Below are 12,782 nucleotides of genomic sequence, written 5' to 3' on the forward strand. Positions count from 1 at the left end.
GAAACAAATCTCAATCACATTTCCTGTGGTACTATTGTGATATTGCTCTTTTCTTATAATTTCTAGCTTCAATTTGAGTAATACCTTCTAAAGCCACTTACTAGTATATTAGCAGTATTTTAAAAAGAAGAAACAAATAAAAATAATAAGAAATATTTATTGGTGTTTATCATTTCTTTTACACTGAGATCATATTAAACATAATTATAACATTCCATAAGGCAGGTCTAACATGAATTGTTGCTTAAATGTTATATTTTGTTGCAAAATAATTTTATTACTTTCAATTTTTCTCATTTCTTTTGAAAGTTTGTGACAAAAGAAGATATAACAACTTATTTTTAAATCCTAGGTAGGAAATCCTAGAAAATCTAAATACAGATACTGAAAAAAGAGGCAAAATATTGCCTGATCTTCACTCATAGAAATAATGAGTAGCCAAAATTATGAGCTTTGAATTTTCGTTTTTCACTCCTCCACTCTTGATCCTTTGGACATATTTTCCAAAAGATTATTCAAAATATAAATCTTCATTATTTTTCTCCTTCCTAGTCAAATCTTAAGTTCTATTTTCAATGTTAAAGACAGATAAAAATATAATTATAATTAAATAAACAAATTACATCCATTTTGTGGCCTTTGACCAGGCCATAGAATCTCTAAATTAATAATCTTGAACCCAACCTTCCTTTGTAATATTGCAAGCCAGCTTTTCAGATTATGATGCCTTAAAGGAATATCTTCTATAAAAACAAACTATTAGAAGCAACTCTTTAAGAAATGAAAAATAATCAATTATCCTTTGTGGTGGAGGAAAAGAGTGGGTTAAAAAAATATTCCAAATCATTCTTTATAGTGTTAGTATTTGCTACTGAATGTTATTTTAAAATCATATGTCTGGTGAGTTCAGAACTTGTATCTCAGAACAAAGAATTAATCTCTGAGGCAGAACCAAAAATTGTCTGTACTATCTGAGTTGATCTACTGTTCTTCTTTTGTTTCTTTGTTGTTTTGTGTAAGATTGACAACATACATCGCAGATTAGTGCATAAAATCTATAATTTATGTGCCTTAATTAAAGTCCCTGGGGATGCTGGGGTATTTTTTGTTTGTTTGGTTAGTTTACACAAATTTCTTTTCTTTCTCTTAAAAGGACAGAGTTTGGTTTAAACATTGCTTTCTGTGGTTTTATTCCTTAAGAAAGTCAGTAACTTATGACTTTCTGTGATTTTATTACTTAAGAGAGTTGTGAACTAAGAGTAGGATTTGTGACAAAAAATTCTATAGATAATTAAAAACTGATCTTAGCTAATGGTATTCTATAGTCTGTTTATGCACATTTTATTTCCAAGTGATTACTTATATACAAATAAATGTCACTATGTATGTGCTAAATTAATGATGAGAATTCAGATGGAAAAGAACATTTTACAACTAAAAGGGACCATTACCTATTCCAAAACCAAAGGATAAAGATTAGAGAGTCTCAGACATGATAGTTTCAGTATTTGGCTTTGAAAACACAAATGATCTACTGATTCATTTATCAGCCTTGAGATTTAGTTCAGTGAGTTGCAGAACTGTGCTGAGTTTATGTTCCAGGGAACATGGTTCTATAAATCTTTGTTAAGTATCCAGTTCGTAGACTACAACCTTAAGCACTCACAGCTCTTTTACAAATGCATATCTATACAAGGAGCTTTGATGAAAAGCGAAATGTGCAATGGGTTAGTATAACTATATCCACTGGCAAAATAATTCTGTTATATTCATTAATAGTTTTCTTGTAACAAGTACATAATTTTTGACGTTTTGAAGTCCCATTAAGCTTAATATATTTGAGGCATGAATATGAGACTCCAGGGCAGAACTACATCCACAGAAATGGGAACAGTTTCCTAAAAATAACAACATTAGGACAGTTGGGTCTACAGCAGGGATAGAAGAGGAAAAAATATGGGTACATCTTGACAGTATAGGGCAAATGTGAAGAGCCAATGTAATTAAATGAAATCATAAGAACAATAATAATCTAATAGCGGTATGTTTGCTGAAGAATGTTGTGAAAAGAAAAGTAACACTATTTAGAAGACTTAAATTTGAAAATCAAAACTATTTTAGATGGTTTCAGGTATCCTGATATTCCACTAACTTGTCCTTACTGTTAAATATCCATAATGAAGAATTAAAAGAATTATACATGACTATATTTCTTCTGACTCTTCATATGACAATTGTACCTTCAATCAGTGTAGTACTACTGGTTAAGGACATGTCTTTATATTCCCATTCTTTATAAGATAAAAAGCTAGTTTAAGTGAATTATTCTAGGAAAACTTGCCTGAGACCTTTAGAGTGAGTCAAGGTATCAAATGAGTCTTAGTAAACCAGATAACTGTGTGGACGAACTGGTGAAACCAATTCCCTTTTAGGCTAGGCAACAACAACAAACATGCATTCCCATTTAACTATCAGACTAAAGAAATCACAGAATCACCGTGTCTCATTGACCACTGCCTTTACACTTACCTCCAGGGGTTTTATATCTATTCGTCCTGTCTTACTCAGTGTGGTTCGTCTTTCTTTCTGTCTCTTTTCTGAATCAGTTGGTTCTGTAGAAGAGTAACTTTTCCCACTTATTGATGCTCTTCTCAGTTCTGCTATGCTATGTCCAGTTCTTCTTATACATTCCATTTTAAGCTTCTCAAGAGGTTGGGTTTTTACAGAAAGGACTGTTAAGTGTTCTGAAACAATCTCTGGATCTATTTTGATTGGTTTTTTCCCAAGATATGGAACTATTTTAATTGTAGAGTTTTCTTCATCTGGTTCTTCATTATCTAACTCAGGCATAATTTTGAGAACATGGTTTTGTGCCTTGTCAACAATTCTATTAACATCCAGCTCTCCACAGAAATGAGAGTTTGAATTCTTTGTGTTAATGCTTTCTGATGAAACACTTGAAACTCCATCAATAATTAAACTAGCCACATTCTTAGGAAAGACTATGCTTGTATCTTTGGTGTCATAAAATTCTTTATTAGTTTCAGATTGTTGAAATACATTGCTGTAAACAGAATCAATAACCTGAGAAATCATTTCCATGCTTTCTGGTTCTAAAGACTGTTCTTCAGAATCAGCAGCTACAAGAGAAATACTACTTTTGGAAATTTCAGCAGTTACATTTTTTGTCAGTTGAGATGCGATTTTACTTAACTCTGGCTTTGTTAAGTTGTTTGTGTCTTTGCTTGATGCACTTGGCAATCTTAAAAGTTTAGCCAAAAACAAGGCTAGTGCTTCCTCTAAAACCTTGGCATGTAACACAGAACCTTTTCTGGATGAAGACTTTTCCTGGGACTTAAGTTCATCAATAATTTTGACCACTTTTTCCATAATTTGTACAGCTTCCAGAGCTAATTCTGAGCTTGATACTTCTTCCCCTCCTTGCAGTTGAAATTCAGAATTGGAAATTTCTTTCACCATTAAGAAACCTATTATATCAGAAAGGACATTGCTCTTACCCATTAAATCTTTAAAAACAGATGTATGAGAGCCAGAGTGTTTTAAAACATTGTCATAAACAGAATTAACTATGTTTTCAATAGATGCATTGTCAGCTAAAGGTACAGTAGGTGATTCCTTAGTCGGTGATACAAGTTTAATCTTACTTTTAGAGATAAATTCTTGGAATGATTTTAATATTTTTAATGTTATATTTTGCATTTCATTTTCTAGAGATTTGGTTATTTCTTTACCTCCCTTTGGAAACACAGAAAATAACTTAGATAAAAATTTTATAGCAATTTCTTCTATTACATTATAAGACAGTTTATGAGCCTGTGATGATTGAGGTGAAGCAGTTTGAATAATATCTTTAAGGATATTTTCAACAGTACTATCAACTTCTGCACACTGATGTGGAGTTAACTCTCCACAAAAATAGTTCTGCAACTGATTGCCAGCAACTTCTCGTAGAACTAAATCAACTATGGTTTCTAAAAGGAGTCTGCATCCACTAGCTACACAATTTTGTATGACCTCTCTTGTTCCAAATTGTGGCAACAAATTATTATAAATAGACTGAACCACTAATTGAATGATCTCATCATCATTGGGATGTAAGGATTCTACATATTTCACAACCATATTTTCATTTCTAGAGATTTCTTCTGCAACTGTATTTACTAACTTCATTTGAAGAAAATCCAGTTCTGTGGATTTTTTTCCCTCAGGTGATTTTGCTTTGTTTTTGCTGTTGGATATTGATTGAAAATTGAAAATTTTTGATAAAAGAGCAGAAATCACATCCTCTAAAAATCTATGAGGCAACATTATGGTATATGGTGATGATGTTTGACATTCTTTGCTGGCTGTTTGGACCACCTTTTGGACTTTTTTGACAACTTCCTTAGATTCTAGAGGAAAACATGCTGAATTTGGAACATCACCACAAAATATCAAGTTAAGATGATGTTGAAAAATTTCATCTATCACTGCACTAGTTACACTTCTTGCTAAATTTTCCCTGTTACTGTTGATTTTCTTACAAATGGATTCCTGAGATCTATTCTCCTTCAAAATATTGCAAACAGAAGAATGAACAACTTTATTGACTAATGTTTTATCAATTGACTGGCTTTTTTCTAGGGAAAGTAACTTATCTGAAAGTGCTTCTTCAGTCATTTTATGCATATGTGACACTTTATCTACACTTTTAGCCTTAATACTGGATGATGCTTCGTCTGTAGTTGGTTCTTTACACTTAGGAAGTCCTGTCGAATCTGAAGATATTTTATCAGCATGTGGGAGAAACTGATTTCCCTTATGTGGCCTGAACACCTTAATTTTAGCATCTGAAAACTCCTTTAACAGTGAATCAATGAGTTTCATAGCGGTTTCATAGAGTTCAGCCTGATATTGATCATCATTTGCTTTTAGACATTTATCACATATTTGTGGTTCTGGTGAGGAAGAAAAAACCAATATATTAACAATTTCACTGATAACATCTTCTAAAAAGTTAGCCGGAAAAACTGCAGGTTTATTTCTTGGTAGGTGCTGAGGATGGTCAGGTTTACTAGGGTTAATTTCAGTATTTTTCTGTCTTGCACATTCTCTTTCTCTCTTTTTCTCATTTTCTTTTTCCTTTTCCCCTTCTTTAACTTTTTCTCCTTCTTTCTTTTCTTTCTCTTTGTCAAGGACTTTTTCATTAATCGAAGGGGATAAACCCTTTTTAACAGACTGTGCAGAATCATTGCCAACCACTTGAACTATATTCAGTGCTTTATCACCTGGAGAGCTTTTTCTATATATGGGTTTTGATAAATCCAATGGTTCTTGAGAAGATGAAATTTCTAAAACATTCTCATAAATGTTTTCAATGACATTTTGAACACTTTCATAACCTGAATATGGTATTTCATCCACATGTATATGAGCTGAAGGGTTTCTCGTTTCTTTATTGCTTGGCTTTTGGATTATTTTTGAAGTTTTGTCTGTTATAGTCTCCATATTTCTTGCCTTGGGCTTGAAAGGAGATGCCTGAAAGTGTTTGTCAACTTTTTCTATTGGACTTCCCCTGGTACTGTCAATCTTCTTTTCATTGTCTATTTTACAATCTGACCCATGTACATAATTGTCATATTCTTTATTATCAGTAGCAACTGAAAATTGTGTGTCCACCCTAGCACCTTGCTGCTCATTTTTTGCAGTGGATTTTTTCTTCTCAATTTCATTATCTTTAAGTTTTTTATTTACATGTGGATCTTGAGCCTCCTTCCTTTTCACAGTGGTGGATGGAATAGTAACTTTTGATACATTCTCACTATGTTCTTTAGTATGAATTCCCAGTTTATTTTGATTCTCTTTCTTTTTATTTGCTACACCTGCAGCTGACTCTGATACTAGGTTAAACAGATTGCTGTCCATAATGGCATTTATAGAGCTGATTATTGAATCTTGGATGTCACTCTTTCTGCTCACTGCAACTCTATCATCTATGTCCGTAACATTTTTCTGATCTGAGCTTTGAGAACTGTCCTTCTGTGATTGTTCTGATAAAGTAGGTTGATCTTTTAAGCACCTAGTTATCTTCATAGAGATTTGTTGTGGTAGGTTTTGAACCCTTTGGGTAATGTTGTCTGGGTTTAGAAATGAAAAGAAGGTAGAAGACCATTCTCCTGAGAATAGTGGTTGAATCTTGAATGCAGAGATGGCCTTCTGGGTTAACGTGGCAATCATTTCTATAACAATGCTACTTTTATCACCTTTCTGAATATCCTTAGATCCATATTTACCTATGAACTCATCATATACAAAATTAGATATATTATCAATTGTCTCCTTATCAATTGGTGGAAAAGAAAATATTTCTTCAGCATGTGGTAAAACTTTAACTTCACTTTTCCTAAATTCGCCTATGAGTGAGTTTGCAAATTTGATAGCTAACCCCACAATATCTGACTCTGGAATTTCTTTGTTAGAATCTTCAGTAATAGTTGGGAAAGGACAAAATTTGTTAACAAGGTCAACAATTACATCTTCTAAAAACGTAGCTGAATACAGAGAATGCCGTTTCTTTTTCTTATCAGATTTAGCAATTACAGAAGCACAATCATTACCAGATAAGTCACTGGAAGATGATTCTTCACCATATAAAAATGGTCGTAAGTGATGATCCATAATTTCCTTCATAATGAAGCCAGCTATCTTACTGAGAAATGAACCTCCTTTTTGGTCTGCTCCTTTCTGTACTTCAGCTTGGAATTCAGATTTTTTCAAGATATTATTACATATGGAGTCAATGAAGTTCTCAATAGCTTCTAATTGCACACTTTCTGAATTCTCTTCTGCTATGGCAAGTCGAATCTCATGTTCATAAATTTCTTTTATAATGTCATCAGTCAATTTTGAAGCTGTCTCCATGGACTTATCATCTGGTATAACCTCTTCCTCTTTTAGTTCATTTTCAGCATCAGTTGAAGGGACGATATGCACTAGAAGCTTACAAATCATATCTTTTAAAAGAGAACGAGGCAACACAGTAACACATGATGGCAAGCCACTGCTATCCTTCGTTATGATACTAAGCACATTTCTGATGATGTTATCAGCTTGAGGGGAAGAATAGGAAGAAGACACTAATTCTCCTGAAACTAATGACTGTACTTGATAATCATAAATTTCTTCCAATAGTAAATGATATATTTTTCTTCCAAAAGAAGCAGTATCACTTTGTATAGCCCTATATATTTGAATTAGAGATTTATATTCATCTAATAGTTTTTCATAAATTGGATTGACTGTTTTTTGAACCATTTCTTTATACTGCTCTGAAAAACACAAATTTTCATCCAAGTTATCTGCAACTAAAATCTCTGATGTGGTAAACTCTAGAATGATTGATTTTACTAATGTTGTAACAATGTTAGTAATTCTGGCTTTTGCTCCATCTGGATTTTCAGCAGCCAAGACATTGTGTGTGAATGCATAAAGAATTTTGCATAAAAGCTCAGAAATTACTTCCTCCAAAAAGGCTGCTGAGTTCACAACAAAGGACAATTCTCTTTGTTTAGGAACTATTGCTTTCTGTTTATAAGTTTGATCAGCTGAAGCTGAAAAGAAAGTTTTATCTCCAGATAAAAATGACTGTAGATGATGGTTAAAGATTTCTTTTATTATAAAACTTGCTATTTTTGAAACAGGTATGTTACTTATACCTTTTTGATCTTTTGCAAGCGATTGGTATAGATTTGAATGAGAAAGATCAGCATATATGGAATCAACCATAGACTGTATATCTTTTTCTGAAATCATACTTTGCTTTTTATCCCCATGTTTAGTAATACATATTGCATGTTTTGAAATTATTGACATAATTTCCTTTATAAGTTTTATGACTGTATTATTTAAGTCTGATTGGGAAATATCTGTATGTTCTACACTGGAAGCTGATGGACTAATCTGAGACATAAGCTTAGTGACTATTTTTTCCAAGTGAGTATGAGATAACATAGTAGTATACATTGTTGAAGCCTGTCTCCGGAATCTTGATTTACTGATGTCATATTGAACTCTATTTACCAAGACATTTTCATTGAGTTTGGAATGTGACTTAAAAGGAAGATTTGCTATAAGATCCGAATGGATTTGGAAATGAAGTGTTTCAGTCAGGATGATTTTAGTTACCCTTACAGCCAATGTCTTTATGTCATTTAAGAAATCTTTATCAGGCATAATTTCCCTTTCATATTCTTCTAAAACTTTGCTATATACCATGTCGATAATGTTTTTGACTGTAGCTCTCTCCACTGGAGGCAAACACAATTGTTCCTCAGCATTATCTACAATGCTCACTTGGGCTTTTGAGAATTCTTCTGCTATGAAATGGATGAGTTTTTCAGCTTTATCAAACAGTTCATCTTCTGAATCTTTCACTGACTTCATTTGTACAATGCCTACCACTCTGTGGAATATTTTGCCTAAAACCCCAGAGACTACATCTTCCACAAATGTTGAGGAATAAGCACCAGTGTAAAATAATTGCTCTCTGATATCATCAAAATATTCATCTGATAAAGATGATAATGACTTTCCATGCACAAATGGCTGAAGATGTTGTTCACAGATATATTTAATGATAAAACCTGCTATTCTATCAATAAAAACATCATTATTGTTTGTGATATTTTGCTGCACTAAAGCTTGAGAATCAGAGTTTTGTAAAATATTTTTGAATACTGAGTCAACAAGATGCTGAACATCATCTTCTGAATAAACAGACTTTACTTCTTCATCTTTTGAAAATCGAATTTCATGCTGGGAAATTTTCATCCTAATATCACTGATTAGGTTGGAAGCAATTTCATTAAAATTCATTCTTGATTTATCTTTTGGAGTTTCTCTGTTTGGAACCAGGCTGGATGTAGGAGGAAAGAATCTAGATAATAGTACTCGGATCATATCTTCTAAAAATGTGTATGGCAGTAAAGTATTATATGGAGGTAAACTCTGGTTTGACATGATAGATTTACTGATGTTACTGAGGATGTCTTGAACAATATTCTCAGCCATTGAAACAGAATAGGAAGAAGCTGACAAATCACCAGAAAACAATGGATGAAAAAGATAGTTTGAAATGGCTGCCACAATTAAATTGGTAATATTTTCCACAAAAATAGTACTATCATCTGACTCTTTATCAACATCAGGGTCTAGCCCATGCTGATTTAAAACATTCCTATAAACTGAGGTGACAAGTTCATCCACAATATCTGTATCTGTAGTGGGTAAAGACTGCTCTTTGTTATCATATGGAATGGGAATTTTAGCTTTGTCCAAATGATTATTCACTGAGTTTATTATTTTATGGGTCATGTTTTCCAGTTCAACTTCAGTGTTCGGTTTTGGGCTAAAAATCTTTGATAAAAGTCTGGTAACAATCTCCCCTACAAGTGTGTCTGGGCGAATACCTAAAGGTGATGGCTTCTGGGGTCCATATGATTCTGTAGCTTCATTGAGAACCTGTTTGACCATATTAGACACAGCATCATGTGGAGTCTTTGAACGAGGCCAAACCTCTCCACTTAAAAATGGCTGAAGATGGTTTTCAATAGTCTCCTGGATAATAAAACTGGCTATTTGGTCAACCATAATTGGACTTCTGCTGACTATATTTTTCTGTATTGAAATAAGAGAACCACACCTTTGTAAAATACTACTATAAATAGAATCCACCATCTTTTCAAGGTTTTCTCCTGTAGCTAGATGTTGATTATCATAGATAGTGAACCAGATTTTATGTTTTGAAATGGCTGACATAACCTTATTTATTATACATGTGGACATTTCATTAAAACCTGAACTCATTAAGTTTTTTGTTTCCAAACAGGAAGGATTGATGGATGGAAGACTGAGCTGAGATAAAAGTCTTCTGATGACATCTTCTAAAAATGAGTGTGGCAACCTGGTGCTATAGCTTTTTGATGGCCTGGGCTGGAAAGTAAATTTTCTCAAGTTATTTTGAAGCTTCTGCAGTATAATTTCAGCTTTGAGAGGGTAATATAAATGAGGAACAAGTTTTCCTCTATGGCAAGATGGAAGTTGGTAGTCTAAAATCTCTATCAATATGCTATCAGCTATTTGTTTTGTTATTGAACTATCACCATATAACAGATTATTGCCACACGTCACATTCAATTCATATTGCTCTATAACACTGCAATAAATTGAGTTAACAATCTTACTAAGAGTTTCTTTATCAGTTGGTGGAAAATATAGCCTTTCCTCAGCATTCCGTAGAACAGTGATTTGAGAATTATTAAATTCATTCACTATATTGTTGACAAACAATATATTCATCTCATTGAGATGGGCCTCAGTGATGTTTGCATTTTTTTCCCACAATGATATAGAGAGATGACAAAACAATTCTGAAATTATTTCCTCCAAAAATGTGGCTGAATAAACACTTGTGGTGTTCATCCCTCTTCGAAGTACTTTGTTAGAAACGGCTAGTCTATCCATTTCCTTTGTTTCTTGTCTATTAAGAAGTGACAAAGAAGATTTTACTGTATGTTGCTTGCCAAATGGTGCTTGTATTTTGGAACTAGTCACACTGGGATTACTCAGATCTTCTGTCAAAGAATTACTGTCATAACTCACGAATCCTAAAAAGTTTTTATCTTGTCTTAATTTTACTAATTCTGGTACATTTGCTTTTGAGCAAAATGTAGACTGTATTTCTCTTGTTCTGTATTTCAAATGTTTTTTTGCAAAAGGTGGACTTTCAGGAGCTTGTTGTAAGCTGTGAGATAGTTTGTCCATCAGTGATTTAACCAAGCTGTGGGAAATACTAGCAAGCATACTATCTGAAGACATTAAGTCTTGATCCATGTCTGCCAGATTTTCCAAAAGATCTGACATGTAATCTCCTTGAAGTTGTTCACAGCCCATCAATTCCTTACAATAATCAAAATCACCATCATCTTCACTTTGAAGTATTTTTAAAAGCTGACATTCTTCTGCCAATATTTCACTCGAAACAGAACCATCATCAGCAAAGACAGTGTTTGTGCATTTTTCCAAAAGTGTTCTAACAAGTTTCTCACAAACAATATTGAGAAGAAAAACTGATTTTGGGGAAAGACCTAGGTTATTTGAAAGTGTGAAATTACTTTGTTGATTATTTGGGCAGGAGAAAAGTGTTCTTGGTAGTTTTCCTGATTCCATAGCCTCATCTGGAAATTCATCTGGCAAAAATAAATCTACAACAATATTGAACACCTTATTGACTACTTCTTTGGATTCATTAGTTTTTAGGCTACCAGCAAATCTGTCTAACTTTTTTGCCAGATAACTTAACTTATTATTTTTAACAAGTTGATCAATTTTGTGAGTAGATGATTCCCAGTCTCGTGGACTTATCTGTCTTTCCACTATACTGGTTTTGCTACAAAAGGACCCACTATTGCTTCTAAGCATTGAAAGCGAGTTGTTTCTTCCATTACTTTCCAAGTGATGATTTATTCCTATTTCTTTGGAGATTACATGAATCACTCCTGTTAAGAGATCCTGAAAGAAATCATCCAAGTCAGGAGAAGCTACCTCTGGACAGTATATGTATTTTGTTTTGATGGAACCCATTTGCTGTGTAATTTCAGCTTCTATAATTTTACCATTAGAAAGAATTTCAATAATAATTTCAGAAATACTTAAAGCAAGTTCTCCAATAGAAATTGACCTGTTCTCAAACATTTCAGAATGAACTGAAATAATCTTGTTAAATGCTGCACTTTGGATTTCCCAGTCTTTGTTTTTTTCTCTACCCTCTTCAGTGACATCAGAAATGCTTGAAGTTAAATGGCAGATGACAGACTCAGTGAGTTGCTCACAAAATTGACAAATTGAAGAAGTATTATATATGCTTCTTAGAGGTTGTGTTAATTCATACTGTTTCCTTGAGAGTGTAGAAATAGGCGATATCTTCTCCTCATTGGAAACTGAAAAAAGGAAACATTACCATTTTTAGCATGCATCAAAGGAAATATGGAAAATTCAATATTTTGGAAATCATTTACATGTGTTTCTTACTTTTGGAGCACCTCAATAAAGAAAAAGAAAACCCTCAAAACCCTAATAAAGAAATAAACAGGATTTTCTTCAAATATTTATTTCTCTATGTTGTGGGTCTCAGTTTTAGCCACTAAGTTCAATAATTTTAGAAATACTTAAAGCAAGTTCTCCAATAGAAATTGACCTGCTCTCAAACATTCCAGAATGAACTGAAATAATCTTGTTAAATGCTGCACTTTGGATTTCCTAGTCTTTGTTTTTTTCTCTACCCTCTTCAGTGACATCAGAAATGCTTGAAGTTAAATGGAAGATGACAGACTCAAGTGAGTTGTTCACAAAATTGATAAATTGAAGAGGTATTATATATGTTAATAAGCCTCCTGCCCTCCCCCAAGTAAAATATTTAAGTCATGTGTTAATGTCTTTCTTGGTTGGATAGTTATAAGCTTTAACAAGCTGAAAAATCTTAGGCCAGAGAAAAGATCTCCAGTTTTGTTTAAATATATTATCCTGTCTCCAGTGATATGTAAAGTCTGAATATAATTATTTAAGAATAGTTTTATTCAAAACATATAATGCATTGCCATACTTTACTTTTAGGATGCTAAGAGGTTGGTAGTAATATCATCTTGATTAAAATAAAAGTGTGACAACTCTAGAAAGGTTAGTGATAGACTGCAATGGTGTGTTTAAAGTTTTGGAATTCATGCCTC

General features: G+C 33.0%; 1 protein-coding gene across 1 annotated transcript in view; it reads right to left on the reverse strand.

The window, feature by feature from the left end:
* The window catches only part of Fsip2 (fibrous sheath interacting protein 2), a 73,853-nt gene that overhangs the window by 12,195 nt on the left and 48,876 nt on the right, over positions 1 to 12,782 (reverse strand). The window contains exon 17 of the mRNA XM_076865833.2: positions 2,530 to 11,996. Within this exon, the coding sequence (XP_076721948.2) occupies positions 2,530 to 11,996 (9,467 nt within the window). The remainder of the gene's footprint in view (positions 1 to 2,529; positions 11,997 to 12,782) is intronic.

The sequence above is a fragment of the Callospermophilus lateralis genome, chromosome 9 (assembly GCF_048772815.1).
Source record: "Callospermophilus lateralis isolate mCalLat2 chromosome 9, mCalLat2.hap1, whole genome shotgun sequence".
NCBI classification, from domain to species: Eukaryota; Metazoa; Chordata; class Mammalia; order Rodentia; family Sciuridae; genus Callospermophilus; species Callospermophilus lateralis.